We start from the raw sequence: 16793 nt of genomic DNA on the forward strand, positions 1-16793 counted from the left end.
CGGATGTTGAAGCAATGACTGAATAATTATGTTTCATCCAGTGTTTCAGATTGAACAAAAGATCCCTGTTCCTATTGTATCAGTCTCTTCTGTAGGGAACGTTCTTCCCACAGATCCAACCTTGAGTTTATGAAAATTGGCACGTCGGTATAAGATATGGCATCGTTCCACCTCCCTTCCCAGGGACCAGTGCCTGCCTTAAGACATAAAGGAGACAATTTCTATTGTCATATACTTTCACTGTTTCTTTGTTTTAACCCCCAGGAATGTACCTGTTGGACAATCAAAGGAGTTGCTCCATTCTTATGGTCCCCAAATCAGAATTAAACATATATATTTTATAGTAATAACATTTTATCAAAGTATTAATTAAATGTTAACTTGCTAACTTGAGACCATGGGCGGAGATATTATGTAACCTTTTAACCATTGGCTAATGTGCTATCTTGTCTTGCTGCAAAACCTATTCCAGGGTGTGGAACTGCCTACCCCATCACTTTCTATTGTAATCAACTGATTGGCAGTGTCTCTGAGCCTAATAAGCAAGGTGATACTCCGCCACCACTGTATGTAATAAACTCCTATGCTTGACCTCTACATGGTGTGGATTTATGTCCTTCAGTGTGTGAGGCTAGAGAGGCTGATCTCAGGGTCCCCAGTGGAATATTCTCCCCCGGGTCTCAGGGACACAGTCTGAGCCGGGATCTCCACACCCAGAGCCAGGGTTGGATTCTCATCCGAGGGACAGAGCCCAGCGGGAAAGTGAAGATTGGGGCCTCGTCATCAGCATCGATAAATGTCACCTGCCCCCGGTCACAGTCCAGACAAACCCGGATCCTGCTGGGGGTCCGGCTCAGGGGCAGGGGGGTCACAGGGGAGGTGAGAGCCCGGAACTGACTCCAGTCCCGTTCTACAGCCCAGATCCCCCCCTCAGGGCTATGGCTGATCCCTCCCTTCCTCCTCACAGACTCTCTGGCCACCCCCACAGCCCAGCATTGCCCATCCCCCACCTCCACCTCCCAGCAATGTCTCCCCGAGGTGAATCCCTCACAGCCCAGCACACAGGGCTCAGGGTCAAATCTCTCAGGGTTGTTGGGCCGATCCTGCCGTGTGTGTCCCCATCTCACACTTTTTCGATCCTCAGACAGGACGAGTTGGGGTTGAGCCGTGTCTGGATCCAGAGTCACATTCGCTGGGGAGAGAGAGAGAGAATCAGAGCGTTAGGGGCAGAGCTCGGCCCTGGGGGAGGCTGGGACCATTTCTCACACTCCCCAGCAGCCCCGTCCTGGCTGGGACAGGCCTGGCCTGGATCCCAGGGAGCTGCCTCTGTCCTGGGCACCTGAGACTGAGCAGGGATGTCACTGCAGTTCCTGTCTTTGTAATGGGACCCACTTTGTTATTTTCTCATTTATTGCAGAGGCTTCAGCTTCTAGCTCCCCCTTCTGGGGCTGCTCCATTCCCATCAGCACAGACACAGACAGGAAGGTGTCAAGCTTTTAATGAGAAGGGAGCAGAAAAATTAGGTACCAGCTTTAAATCCCAGAGGGAAGCTCCCTCCCCTAATGCATCCTCCACTCCCAGATCAGGGAACAGAGAGGAAGGTGCAGTATTGGGGAAGAGCTGCTGTCATAAACAGCTAGTTAAGGGTTAATGCCTCTTTTACCTGTAAAGGTTAAGAAGTTCACCTAGCCTAGCTGACACCTGACCAGAGGAACCAATGGGGAAACAAGATGTTTCAAAAGGAAGGAGGGTTTTTTCCTTTGTTTAGAGTCAGTTGCAGTTTCAGATCAAGGAACCAGCCTCTTATCAGAGTAGTAAGTTTTAGAAAGGAATAAATAGGTTTATGTTTATTTTCTATTGTAACTTGTCTTTGTGCAATTAGGGGAATAATCAAATTGGGTATTCTTGTGTGTATTAAGGTTTTTGAGCAGGGGAACATCCTGTGTTTTAAATATAGGAGGAGGATGAAGGAAAAAAGAATGAAAAAAGGGGGGGGGAGGGGGAAAGAAATAAGAGACAATGTTCTTTCTCTTGGCTGGGTCCCAAGGGAGGGAGGGGGCAAAATGAATCTGCGCACAGGGCCCCACTAACTCTAAATTGGGCACTGCCTGCCCCCAAACTATGCCCATGTTAAAAAGTAGGGGGGAACGGGTCATCCCACTTTTAAAAGTGGTATGGCCTGGCCCTCTGGTCCCCCCTGTTCCAGTGCCCCTGGATCTCCTCACTGTTTAATGGGTTATTTGTAGGGCTGTGTGTGTCATGGCTGCTGTTGGTTGGTTGGTAACTTTAGCTACAATCTCAGGAAGATGTTTGCACTGGAATTTTCTCATAATTTAAAGACAATCTCCACCTGCAACCTTACTCTGTCTGTGTGCTCGTAGGGATTCCTCTCTTTTTGTCTCCAGTGCAGATGGCAGAGTGGCTGGAGGGGAAAGGAGAAGAGAGGTGAGATTTCAGACTTTCATATTATAACAGCATCACCACTCTCAACTCCTAGACCTGTGTTTTCATCATGACAGAGAAACAGACAGAGACACACTCTGGTCTTTAATATAAAAAGGTCTGAAACCTTTTCTTTCCTCCCTCATTCAGGCATCTCTCAGCATTGGAACCAACGTCCTTGCAGCCTCACAGCCATCCCAGGACAAACAATCTGTAAATGCAATTTACTTTTCCTCCTCATCCCCTCCCACCCTTCACATTCCCGTTGGTTTCTCTCATTCACTTGCTGCCTTTTGTCATAACCTAGATCCAGATCATGCAAAGACTTTTGGCATAAAAGTAACTTTACCCAATTGGGTCCTTTTGACACTAACCGGTCATATTGACTGACTCATGTACGTCACCCCAATTGGGGTATGGGCCGCCAACCACAGATCTCCAGAGTCCTCTATCCTGGGCCATTCGCTCTAGCTGGTTCCAGGTATAGCCCATTTTTTTGCTATCAGCCTGAAGGTTGTGTCGCCAGGTATTTCTTGGACGGCCTCTTTTTCGCTTGCCTTGGGGGTTCCACCACAATGCCTGTCTGGTGATGTTAGTTGGCTGCTTGTGTAGTGTATGTCCTATCCAGCCCCACCTTCTCCTTCTGATTTCTTCCTCTGCTGGGAGTTGACGGGTCCTCTCCAAGACGTGGATGTTACTGATGGTGTCTGGCCAGCGGATCTGGAGAATCCTTCTGAGGCAGCTATTAATGAAGGTCTGGATCTTCCTGATGGTTGTTTTGGTTGTCCTCCAGGTTTCAGCTCCATAGAGTAGGACTGATTTCACGTTGGAGTTGAACAGTCGAATCTTTATTTCCAAAGACAGCTCTCTGGAGCTCCAGATGTTCTTAAGCTGTAAGAAGGCTGCTCTTGCCTTACCAATCCTTACTTTGATGTCTGCGTCTGTGCCACCCTGCTGGTCAATGATGCTACCTAGGTAGGTGAAGGACTGCACTTCTTCCAGGGGGCTTCCATTCAGTGTGACTGGTTCGTTGCTGATGGAGTTAATCCTAAGGATCTTGGTCTTGTCCTTGTGGATGTTGAGGCCAACCTGTGATGACGTGGCTGCCACTATGTTGGTCTTCTCTTGCATCTGCTGTTTACTGTGCGAAAGGAGTGCAAGGTCGTCGGCAAAGTCCAGGTCATCAAGCTGGGTCCACAACGTCCACTGGATTCCCTTCCTACGCTCATAAGTGGATGTCTTCATAATCCAATCGATGACGAGGAGAAAGAGAAGTGGTGACAACAAGCATCCTTGTCTGACTCCAGTTCGCACCTGGAAGCTGTTTGTGAGCTGCCCTCCATGAATCACTCTACAGTGCATACTGTCGTATGAGTTCTTGATCAGGTTGACAACCTTTGCTGGGATGCCATAGTGCTGAAGGAGCTTCCAGAGGGTCTCTCGATCCACGCTATCGAAAACTTTCTCATAGTCAACAAAGTTGATGTACAACGAGGAGTTCCACTCCATAGACTGTTCGACTATGATGCAGAGCATTGCTATCTGGTCCGTGTATGATCTGTTCTGCCGGAAACCTGCCTGTTCATCTCGTAGCTGTGGATTGATGGCATCCTTCATTCTCTCTAAGAGGACTCGGTTGAAGACCTTCCCTGGCACTGACAGGAGTGTGATTCCTCTATAGTTGGCACAGTTGCTGAGGTCTCCTTTCTTGGGGATTTTGATGAGGTATCCCTCTTTCCAGTCTGCTGGAATCACTTCTTCTTCCCATATCTTCTCAAAGAGGGAGTACAGCATTTCCACTGAAGCATCCAGGTCTGCTTTCAGGGCCTCTGCTGGGAAGTCGTCAGGTCCAGCCGCCTTCCTGTTCTTCATCATGGTGATGGCTTTTCTGATCTCGTCTCTGGTTGGTTTATCACAATTGAGAGGTCCTCGTTGGCTGGGTCGATGTCTGGTGGATTTGGTGGTGCTGGTCTGTTCAGGAGTTCCTCAAAGTGCTCCGCCCATCTGTTCATCTGTTGTTCTATTCCTGTTATAGACTTTCCCTGCTTGTCTTTAACGGGACGTTCTGGCTTGCTGAACTTTCCAGACAGTCGCTTGGTAGTATCATACAGCTATTTCATGTTGCCGCCGTATGCTGCCTGCTCCGCTTCTGCTGCCAGTCCATCCACATAATCTCTCTTATCCTTCCTAATATTCCTCTTCACTGCTCTGTGGGCTTCAGCATACTCTTTTTTGAGCTTTGGCCTTTGCTGCTCTAGTCCTGCTGTTGTTGACTGCTGCCTTCTTCTTCTTCCTGTCTTCTATCTTAGTCAAGGTCTCTGCTGTGATCCACTCTTTCTGCTGGTGTTTCTTAATTCCAAGCACTTCCTGGCATACTGACCTAAGTGTCTCTCTCATCTTCTGCCATCTGTTGAGTACACTGTCTTCCTCTTCCTCAGACCAATCCTGTAGTACTGAAAACTTATTCTTCAGCGTCAGTCTAAAATCTTCCTTGGTCTTATGGACCTTCAGAAGGCTGACGTTGTACTTCGCTCTTCTGTCTGACGCGTCTATCCAGTTCTTCTTCAGCTTCAGCTTCAATCTGGCCACCACTAAGTGATGGTCGGACGCCGCGTCTGCTCCTCTTCTAACTCTCACGTCCTGCAAGGATCTTCTGAACTTCTTGCTAATGCAGACATGGTCGATCTGGTTTTCTGTCGTGCCTGCTGGCGATACCCAGGTACTCTTGTGGATCCGCTTGTGAGGAAAGATGCTACCTCCTATGACCAGATTGTTAAGTGCACACAGATCCACAAATCTCTCTCCATTCTCACTCATCTCTCCCAGAGCGTGGGTCCCCATGACTTGTTCGTATCCTGTGTTGTCAGGTCCAATTTTGGCATTAAAGTCTCCCATAAGGATGGTGATGTCTTTGTCTGGGAGAATCTCTAATATTTTCTGGAGTCTGTTGTAAAAGTAGTCTTTGTCCTCCTCTTCACTGTCATTGGTTGGGGCGTAGCACTGAACAACATTCATCTTAATCCTCTTCATTTTAGTTCTGAAGGATGCTGTGATGATCCTGGGACCATGTGCCTCCCAACCAATCAGTGCTCTCTGTGCCCGCTTGGACAACATGAAGCCTACTCCCTGTGTGTGGGGTGCGTCGCTCTCTTCATGTCCTGAATACAGCAACAGCTCTCCTGTCAACAGTCGTCTCTGTCCAGCTTGCGTCCATCTTGTCTCGCTAATGCCTAGTAGGGTCAGGTTGTTGCTCCTCATCTCTGCTGCAACCTGCGCCATCTTTCCTGACTCGTACATGGACCTCACGTTCCATGTGCTGATGGTAATCCTCCTGGTTGCAAGGAGGGTGATCGGCTTAGTGGCTTCCTCGCGGCTTTCACCACCCAGCATCATGCGTCTTCAAGTTGAAGAACCTTCTTTTTCCAGGCTAAAAGTCTCTGTTATCTCTATTTTTGGCGTTTCTGTAGCAAGTTGATTTTTTACGGGGTGGAGTTGCTAGCCCCACGCCCAACCCTCCTCCTTTACCCTCACTTGGGACAGGCAGATGGCCCCAAAGGACCTCTCTGGTGGAGTTAACCGGGATATTGAGAGTGTGTGAAATCCTGTGTCTAATTGTGAGCTGTTGGGTCTGTTTACTCTGTGTCTCCACAGAGAGCAGCACGATGGGGCCTCGTCCTCAATAGGCAGCAATAGCAATAATAATAAAATTATTTTATCCATGTGGAAATTGAGGCAGGGGGAAGGTTGGCTCCATGGGCCAGATTCACCCTGGTACCAGCAAAAAGGGAAAGGGGAGGCAGTTAGTGACTCTGCTGTTCAGTGGCTGCAGGGGCTGGTGCAGACCTTGGCACAGGCTGAGGAAGTTCTGAACCAGCCAGAGCTACATCCCTATGACAATGGCCCCCGTGTGTCTTGCCCAGCGTGCAGCGTGTCAGAGGCCCAGCTTTACACTGCCCACCTCCCTTGTCCTTCCCCTCCCTCTTCCTCCTGCCTTCACCACCCCCACCCCATTCCCAGCCCTCTCAGGAACACGCCTTGTGCCTGCAGCTGCTGGGGAGGAGGTACAAGAGGCCCCTGTGCTGGAGGGATCCCTCACCGTGGGGGAGGGGCTTTCTCCTTCCCCGCAGCCCATTTGGCCCAGATTAGTTGCCACATGGGACCAGAGCCCAGTGATGGGCTGGATCCAGCTCTAACAAGTGGCCTTTCATTTAGGGTCTAGATTTTGGGAGCTGAGCTTTAGACACCTGGGGCCTGGTTCTCAGAGGGGTTGGGCACCTGCAGCTCCACTGACTCCACTTGCAGCTGTGGAGGCTGCACAGCTCTGGAGCACCTGCCCTGCCCCAAATTTGGCTATTTTGCTATTCGTGAGCTTTAATGCTGTGACCTTTGATAAGTCATGAATTAATGGGAGACATCCTGATGCCTGGGCCTCTGCTCCATCTGCTCACAGTGTCTGCTTTCCACTAGTTATTAGGTTAAGTTTTGAGAATTGGTGCAACAGTCATTTCTTATGCATAAGATTGGACAAACAGATTGTGCATTTGCACTGCCTGACTTGACTTTTGAAAAGAACTAATAAACATATAATCTGGATGTGTATAATATGTCAGACATTGTAAGGGGTAGTTAGAGCATCATAGAAGAAATGTATCATGACCTGCCTATGCCCCAGGAGAAGGTAACTGGGCAGTACTTCTTTCAGAATGTCTGTCATTTCTTACTTTAATAGTAACTGTAATGGCAAGCCATGCTTTTGGAACAAATAAGGGGTTGAATTAATCAACCTGAGTGATTTGCATCCCAAGTATGTGCCATTCTCACTCAACAATTAAATAGAAGCATAATCTAATTATGAACCAATTGACCAGCACCATTCGTCTCTGACAGTCTCAGACACTTATCCCAATTTCATCTCCTAGATCCCTTCTAGGTACCTTTGAACTTCCTCAGAGCCTCCAGTAGCGCAATAGTTTTCTGTGAAAAACCACTGACTTGCTCTTCCAGTTCAGGAGAAATCTCCTCTGCCTGCTGGAACTTCCCCTTCTCCCACCTGGAGAGAAACAATTTCACGTGATTATATTTCACTGTGTGACTCATTATAAGTTCTTGCTGGTGAGTCGCTGCTCTAATGGGCCTGGAGTTAGAATTCCTCGACTTCTCCCAGCCTCAGAGCAGGTGCAACAGAGCCCATGGCCGTGCAACCTTCTCCTTCAAGGACCCATTAATCTTCTTCAACTCTGGCTTGGAGAGACCCGCTCCGGGGATAAAAGGCGAATTGAGTCTCCATGGCCAGTTCACTCCATGGTCTCCATGCTCTGAGGGACAGGAGGTTCCCAGCGAAGTGCTGTAGAAATCTGCCCACTAGGAACAGGGGCGGCTCTAGGAATTGCGCCGCCCCAAGCAGGGCGGCATGCTGTGGGGGGCGCTCTGGCGGTCGCCGTCCCGCGGCTCCGATGGACCTCCCGCAGGCACGCCTACAGATGCTCCACCAAAGCCATGGGACCAGCGGACCCTCCTCAGGCATGCCTGCGGGAGGTCCACTGGAGCTGCCTGCCGCCCTCCCGCGGCACGCTGCCCCAAGCACGCGCTTGGCGCGCTGGGGTCTGGAGCCGGCCCTGACTAGGAACTAGACTGAGACACCAACTCCCACCTCCTCAGCTCATTCCACACAGGTCTCCAAACAGTCCTCAGGTGGGGAAGACTCTTGACCACTGCTGTCCTGGGCTGAATGGTGACCAGTGCCCCAGCAGTGACAGGCCCGTATTCCATCTCCACTATCCTGAGGAGGCCAGTCCCCCAGGGATGTGACATCTCTAGGAAATACTTGAGGTCAGTCCTTCCCACTGAATGGATAATTCCAGAGTCTTCTTTACAAGGGTGAGAACCTCAGGATGAAGTTGGCCAGAGAGATTTGTATCCAGAATGTGACCTTCCCCACACATTTTGCTGTAGAGCCCTGGGTGCAGCCTGGGACTATGGGACCACTGCACTCCCTTAACTCTCTCCAGCCTGGGCTGTCTCTCACAATGCCTTGCTAGTGACAAGCAGCCAACCCCTCCAGGCACTGTTATCACTCAGCACAACAGCATGCGGAGCTCCACACCCAGCTAGATTGCATGAATGATCCCAGTGCCACTCATGAATCACACAGAGAAAGGCACCAGCCAAATCCCACATCCCCACCCCAGCTCCCAGTACTTTACCTCAGGAATATACCGTCTAATTTATTAATTAGTTCACCACTTCATCAAGGGAAAGTGGATATTCACCAGCCTTTGCAAAACCTGAGCAGATTTACCACACATTTCAGGCAAACTCACTGGTAAAGATAACCAGTAAAAGAAGTTTCTGGACTCCAAAAGATAGATTTTAAATGACTATAAGTGATAGACAAAAAGTCAGAGTTAGTTACCAAAAGAAAAGAAAATATAAGCACAGAGTCTAAACTCTCAACACTATTAGACTGGGTAACATCTAGATTAAGCAGTTTTTCTCACCCCACTGGATAATGCAGTTCATTGGAGTCTTAAGTCTTCTCAGGCCTTGGCTACACTTGAGAGTTACAGCGCTGTTGATGGCTTTATAGCGCTGTAACCCACTCCCCATCCACACTGGCAAGGCACATACAGCGCTGTATCTCCATGGCTACAGCGCTGCTCGTACTCCACCTCCCCGAGAGGACTAAAGAGTATAGCGCTGCTGCTGCAGCGCTAGGGTGCCAGTGTAAACAGGGAATAATTTTAGTACGCTGTGACTGACCTCCGGAAGCTTCCCATAATCCTTTTAAGTGACGATTGCTCCCTTTGTTTTGTTGTGAACTCCAGGCTCCTGGAGCTGCTTATCAAAAAACAAAACACAGCTCCTGTTTGCTGTGAATGAGCAGAGGCAGGGAGGCTCCCTGTGGAATGCCCACAGCTAGTGTTTGCTTGAAGAGAGGGGGAGGGAGGGGGCTCGAGGAGAGAAGCAGCGCGGCGGGTGGGCAGGAGGGGGGGGGTCCGTTTTGGAGTGGCTGCTTATCTGGTCTGTGAGGAAAAAAACCTGCTGTTTGCTTTCAGTGAGTGAGAGAGGGGTGAGGGAGGGGGTCGGAACTTGCAAGGCAGCTGCTGACACAGTGTTGGCTCCAAAAACCCACTTTCTCTCTCCCCCACGCTCCTTGTCACACTCCACCCCACCCCCACCTTTTGAAAAGCATGTTGCAGCCACTTGAACGCTGGGATAGCTGCCCATAATGCACCGCTTCCAATGCTACTGCAGATGCTGCAAATGTGGCCATGACAGTGCGCTGGTAGCTGTCAGTGTGGACAGACTGCAGCGCTTTCCCTACTCAGCTGTACAAAGACAGGTTTAACTCCCAGCGCTGTTCAGCTGCAAGTGTAGCCATACTCTCAGTGTCTTGGTTGCTTTCAGCATAGGTGGGGGCAGGAGAAAGGCCAAGCATGGCCCCCCTGTGTTCTGTTTTATACCCTTAGCCCATGTGCTTGGAGAACACAAGTCCAGGCGTGTCTCTGGTGGGCACTGCTGAGTCCCCAGGCAAGGTTGAGCAATTCCTCTGGTGTGGCCTTATGCAGGTGAGTCACTGCATTGTAGCTCCCTTGCTGGACAAGGGCTGGTGTTATCTGTTCAGTACACACCTGAGTGTTGGTTACCTCCCCTGTCGTGCTCTCTGGAGAGCTAGTATCTGGGCGCCTCCCAAATCCACAGCATATTTTAGTGACAAGCATACAACACATTCTCATAACTTCACAGGTATTCATAATATACACATTTTGATGGAACACTGCATTTCAGCAGATCATAACCGTTCCCACGATACTTCACTTGGCATGCTGTATATGCAATATCACAATTATATGTAAATGAGGACTCTGGGGTTGCAGAGTGCTCCCCCAAGGTATTGAAAGTCACACTAACATCACCACCAAGCTCTTTCCCAGCGTTGTGAAATGTGATGGGGAGTGAGAGAGAGCCACATACCTGCTCAAGGTGCTTCTGACGTCCTAGAGGGGAGAGAGAGGGGGGGGGGAATTTCAGTCCCATCTGACACGCACACATAGGGGATACCAGGGAAGGGATTCTGCAAATATGGGGGAGAGACCCTGCCCTGACCCCAGGGCCATGGATTCCCTGAGCTAATGGGGCTTTTCCATCTCTAATATCAATGTGTCTGTAATGCTTCAAAGAACAGGAATGCACACGCCGAGTTACACTGAGATCTCCGACTGCGGGACTCTACTGCTTATGATTCAGGAGCCCTCCCTTCCCTGTGTGGGCACCTGGGATGTTTCTAACCACAGGCGCCGGCTTCCAATTGTCCCTGGGGGTGCACAACCCCAGGCCCTGCCCCCACTCCACCCCTTCCCCCAATGCCACACCCCTGACGCTCCTCTTCCTGTCCCCACCCTGCCTCTTCCTCGCCTCTTTCTGCCCCCTCCCCCGAGCACACCCCATTCCCAATCCTCCCCATCCCTCCCAGCTTCTCCTGCACACGGCGGAACAGCTGATTGTGGCAGACAGGAGGCGCTGGGAGGGAAGGAGAGGATCGGGAATGGGGTGTGCTCACAGGAAAGGGCAGAACGAAGTGGGGAAGAGGTGGGGGGGAAGGGGGAGGAGCTGGCTGCCAGTGGGTGCTAAGCACCTGCTAATTTTTTTACATGGGTGCTCCAGCCATGGAGCCAGGGAGTCAGCATCTCTGTTTCTCACTCAGTCTCACCTGCAGGAATTCACTCGCTGGCTTCTGACACTTCCCCTCCATCTCACTGATCAGCTCACTGAGATGGGAAATCTGCTCGGAGAGTTTACTGACATTTTCATTCTGGATCCTCACAATCTCCTCGTCCAGCTTCTCCAGCTGGGCCAGCAGGAGTCGCTCTTGTTCCTCCAGGAACTGCCGCAGTTGCTGAAATTCAGACACAATGTTCTGCCTCTCGGTTTGTGTTTGTTTCTGTATAAAAATAGGGAAAGGGCTGGTCAGGGACAGGAATGGCGCCTGGGGACCTTTCATGGAGAGCTGAGTGTGCAGGAGGGAGAACTTAGTTGAAAATCCTCAGATTTCTGACATTTGACTCTACCCTATGGGTACTAGGGAGAGGATTCTCTCACAGCTTCCCCATTGGCCTCTGCATCTCTGAAAGGGAGGTTTGCATGTCTGTCATGTTAGCATATTCTGTTATTCATGGTCTCTGGGAATTCAGACCCAGAGCAGCAGGAGGCAGCACTCAGCATTACACTGACAGAGACAATGGGGGAGAAAAAAGAATCAAACATGTTAATGCACGAAATGACCAGACACAGTGGACAGCACTTCACGGGTGACAATCAGTTCACTTGGGGACGATTTCTGGGCAAGCCACAAGAGCTAGACATTAACTCATCAGCTGAAATGGAAGCTTAGGGCTTGTCTACACATGAATCTAACCCAGCAATCCATGATCATGGAGAAACACACACAGGTCCACGTTCACCAAGGCCACACAGATACCTGCCTCCAAACAGACCTCCCACTGCCAGTCCCTGCTGGTTAATAACAACAGGCACCTACCAGATACTCCTGGCTTTTCCCCTCTCCAGTCACTTTCAATCCCAGCAGCTTTTCTTGCTCTTCCCTCAGAGTCTTCAAATGGGCCTGGATTTTTTCCTGAAGAAACAGAAATGATTTGGGAGGTTTTATTTCAAGGGTTGAGAGGGGTGTGGAGCTGGGTGTTTTTCCACCAAAACCACAGGTGACTGTTGGTTCTAATCACTTTGTGATATCAGGACCACCAAGGAGATGAAACCTTATCAGTGCAGACTGGGAGTATGTCATATTCAGACTTGTTACCAATTCAGGGTTTTGGGTTTTTTTTTGTAACTAGAGAGAGATCTCATTTGTAACCAAGCTTTTTTGGTATTTGTGAATTGATTAGTGGTACAGCGCATAACAGGGCACTGGAGTCACATGGGGGTGAATCAACAAACCTGTGTTTGAGAAGGTTTAATAAACAAAGTGATACAAATCCTAGAAGCCACCAGGGTTTAAATATGGTCTGGGAGTTCAGCCCTGAAGCCCTGGGGACTGCACTGGTTGGACAGAGCTGGTCTAACCACCAGGGCAAACCCCATGAGATATCGGGAGGCCATTTGTCTGGTTTGGAGCTACGCGGTCCCAGTTTTGTGGAGCGCTATCCCTGTCTGGTAGAGACTCAGCATTGGACGTGGCTTTGTCCGGTGAAAATGAGAGAGAGAGGAGGAAACAGAGCTGGATTTACAGCAAGGGCGGGCAAACTTTTTGGCCCAAGGGCCACATCGGGGTGCGAAACTGTATGGAGGGCTGGGTAGGGAAGGCTGTGCCTCCCCAAACAGCCTGGCCTCTGCTCCCTCTCTGCCCCCTCCCACTTCCCACCCCCTGACTGCCCCCCTCAGAACCTCCAACCCATCCAACCCCCTCTTCTCCTTGTCCCCTGTGTGACGTTATTGATATAAATGGGGACCATATAGAACATGGGTTGCAACCAAGGTCCTGTAGTGGCACCAAATCCTAAGTAAAGGGGGTCATATAAGGTGTCTAAGACCAGGTTCTGGGTTGCTGGTTATGATTATGCTGTCTGTATGTCTGTGTATCATTTTGTAGTTGAAGTTATAAGTATTGGCTCTGTAATGTCTAGATTCTGTATTATGCTCTGCCTCTGGGAAGTGTCCCAGACAAGCTGATGTCAGCCCTGCCTAGCTGGCTTGATGGCCCATTAAAGGCCATCAGCTACACAATTGACCCATGGAGAGAAGGCAGACACGCCTTGTGACTCAGCAAAGTATGCAGGGACTGGCCCATGTGACTCCAGGCTCCATTTTGCTGTAAATTTCCACAGTGAAGACAAAGGGATTCTTACACCTGGAAAAGTCTATATAAGGCTAATGCCTCATCTCCATCTGGTCTTCAATCCTGCTTCTGACCTCTGGAGGAACTTTGCTACAAACTGAAGCTCTACACCAGGGACTGAGGACCCATCCCAGTGGGGGATGCATTCCAGAGACTTAAATTGAACCTGCAGTTTACTCCATCACTGCTGCAAGCCTGAACTAAGAACTTTGCCATCACTGTATGTAATTGATTGCATTTAACCAATTCTACCTCTCTTCTCTACCTTTTTCCCTTTGTAAATAAACCTTTAGATTTTAGATTCTAAAGGATTGGCAACAGCGTGATTTGTGGGTAAGATCTGATGTGTATATTGACCTGGGTCTGGGGCTTGGTCCTTTGGGATTGAGAGAACCTTTTTCTTTTATTGGGGTGTTGGTTTTCATAACCATTCATCCCCAGGACGAGTGTACTGGTGGTGACACTGGGAGACTGGAGTGTCTAAGGAAATTGCTTGTGTGACTTGTGGTTAGCCAGTGGGGTGAGACCAAAGTCCTTTTTGTCTGGCTGGTTTGGTTTGCCTTAGAGGTGGAAAAACCCCAGCCTAGGGCTGTGACTGCCCTGTTTGAGCAATTGGTCCTGATTTGGCACTCTCAGTTGGGTCCCGCCAGAACAGCTCCGTCACACCCTGACCATCCCCTCCTGGGATCCCCTGCCCCTAACTTCTTCACGAGGGGGGGGCAATAATGAGGTAGTAGCATGGCTTAGTGGTTCGGGCCCTAGACTGGGACAGGGGAGAGCTAGGTTCTGTGCCAAGCTCAGCCAATGACATGCTGGGTGACCATGGGTAACTCACTCCCCCTCTTTGTGCCTCGGTTTCCCTTATCACCCTTTGTTTGTCTTGCTTATTTAGACTATAAACTGCTCAGAGCAGGGATTGTCCCTCACTGTGTTTTGTGCAGGGCCCAGATCTCATTTGTGGTCTATTAGGACTACTGGGATGCAAATAAAGATAATAAATTCTATTAAATCTGTAACAACAACTTGTACCTTCCCTTTTCCAGTCAGGAGGTAACACACTCACATAGACCCACCTGCAGCTCTTGTGAGTTAAACCTCACTGATCAATTAACAGCTTCAATTAACAGTGGAAGGTAGTTCTGAAAAGGACTGAGAATCTTAAAGAAAAGCTTCCCACAGCAGAGATTTTAAAGACTTCAATTTTTGCCTTTCTTGCCACACTAGCTGATCATTTATTTTTTATAACATCACCCACACAATGAAAGCTGAATGATGTGTCACACCTGTGCCAGGCAACTTTCAGTGAAATCAGCCTGTAATTAAAATCCAAAGCTATCACCCCTTAAACTTGACAGCAATTCCCTACCTTGTACTCCTGGGCAGCCTCCTCTATGGGAGCCACCGTGTGAGCGCGATGAGCCCGGGACTCTCTGCAGACCACACAGATGGGGGCTTGATCCTCTTCACAGAACAGTTTCAGATCCTCCTGGTGTCTCTCACACACCCCATCCCCTCCTGTTCCCTTTGCTGCTTGTAAACTCAGCCGTTTGGCTATTTCTAGGACATTTGCCAGCTGCTTGTTGGGCCTGAGGTTTCTCTGTTGCACAGCTTCTCTGCACTGAGGGCAGGAGGCGGCTGTATCGGATCCCTCCCAGCACTGGGCGATGCAGGCTCGGCAGAAATTGTGCCCACACTCCAGAGTTACAGGTTCTGTGAAATACTCCAGACAGATGGGACATGTTGCTTCCTCCTGGAGACTTTCCACGGGGTTCTCTGCAGCCATGGCTCCCTCTGGGCAGTGGAACAGGGTAAGTTTCAATGTCCTGAGTTCACCCCATGCCTCACCTCCAGCAACAAGGGGGTGTTTCCCTTCCTGGAACTGACTCACTCTGTTTGCTGAATTGGAAAGAGCCAACTTCCAATTGGTAACATTACCCCCCTGGAGGCTTTCATGAAAAATGTGCCACTAGGGCTCTGGTCCTGCAATCAACCCCCTGTGCTGGTGTGGAGGGTCACTGGGGCTTCCCATGGAGGATGTCAGAATCCATCCCCCTGTCCTGACGAGCTTGCAGAACTGTGTGTCTGAGGAGTGATATTTAGGCTTGGGCAGAGTTCATTTTATTTAATATAAAATTTTGACAGATAAAATTTATTTTTAAATATTTTTTTATATTTATCTATTTCAACTTTCACAGTTGCACAGTTTTGATCAATTTAAATGTTCACAGCTGTGGGAATTTATAGGAGGGGGTCAGACAATATTTTGGTCGTGCAATAATTATTTAATGACAGTCAATACTGAGATTCAAAAAGTTCAAACTTTGTAACCATTAAAACACAAATTGTCAGCACCACATTTCAACATGTACCAAGTAAACATCCTTCAATCAAACTCTAATAAGTTCTCATGCCGCATTTTTCTTACTGTGCCTATTTGTAAATTTAAGTTATCAATGGAAATATTTTTTCATCAGTTTGTGTGTACAAAGTGAAATCAATGATTAAAGACACCTATTGATATAATCTAATCCTTCCAAATCGAGTCATTTTAAATTCATGGCCAAAAACTTGGTTTAGCTGGAATCGATGTTTCAAAGGCCTGATTCTCATGTACACTAACGCTGCTGTGGCTCAGTGTAAAGGGGCCGCAGTATCACCAACAGTCATGATTTTATAATGAGTCTGATGATATATGGTGCGTTTGTTAAAGCCTCAGCTCCTGGAAGCATGGGATGAGGTGAGACTCTTGGCTTTCCTTTCCTAACAAAGGAAGTTTCTAGCTCTCTTGGGTGCAGAGAAAAACTTAAAAATGTGATCCGAGTGTAGCCTAAAGGTCTGAGAAACCAGAAGGCAAATTGAAAGAACTCAGCATTTATTATTATTTTTCTCTCTCACAAAAGGCAATCACATCATTTTGGGGGTCCTGACTCATGATTTTTAAAAGTTTGGGATTGGCAAGACTGTGCCACTGAGAATTCAGACCTTAAATCTCTATCCACTACCCATGGAAAGCCCCTTAATTTAGCATGGTTAATAGAAAGGGAAGTAGACAGAGAGGGCAAGATGTGGGAATGCGCATGGAGCCGGGCTGTGGGCCCAAGCAGCAAATATTTACCAGAGCTCCGCTCCGTACAGCTCCAGCTGAATGTAAGCCCTGAATCTGACAATCGATCCCTGCTCGCCTGTCTCCTATTCTCATCCTCAGTGTTGCCTGTGGTGGCCCATGAGTCCAACCCCTCCAGTATCCATGAGGCTCGGGGGTGGCATGGCATCACCGCAGAGGATAGCATGCAGCTCCTTGTCAAAGCGGCATCAGAGCGACTGCTTCCCTCCCTCATCTCCTCGTGCGCCTGGCGCAGCTCTGTGGCTTTCACCGGGCAGTGCTGCAGGACCTTCTTGTAGCCCTTCTCCCCCACGCGCCGAGCCATCTGCTCATAGACACCCACCTTTCTATGGCTGGATCGGAGCCGGGCCTGCACAGCCTCTTCTCCACAGACCC

General features: G+C 49.2%; 1 protein-coding gene across 1 annotated transcript; it reads right to left on the reverse strand.

Moving 5' to 3' along the window:
* Positions 1–569: 569 nt before the first annotated feature.
* On the reverse strand, positions 570–15092 carry LOC120383967 (zinc finger protein RFP-like). Its single transcript, XM_039502292.1, has 7 exons — positions 14661–15092; positions 11981–12076; positions 11153–11383; positions 10417–10439; positions 7377–7492; positions 2363–2422; positions 570–1192 (listed from the first exon to the last, which is right to left on the reverse strand). Exons 1-7 carry the CDS (start codon positions 15075–15077, stop codon positions 681–683), a joined length of 1455 nt encoding a protein of 484 aa, XP_039358226.1. The 5' UTR covers positions 15078–15092; the 3' UTR covers positions 570–680.
* Between the last annotated feature and the right edge of the window lie 1701 nt (positions 15093–16793).

The sequence above is a fragment of the Mauremys reevesii genome, linkage group 15 (assembly GCF_016161935.1).
Source record: "Mauremys reevesii isolate NIE-2019 linkage group 15, ASM1616193v1, whole genome shotgun sequence".
Lineage (NCBI taxonomy): Eukaryota > Metazoa > Chordata > Testudines > Geoemydidae > Mauremys > Mauremys reevesii.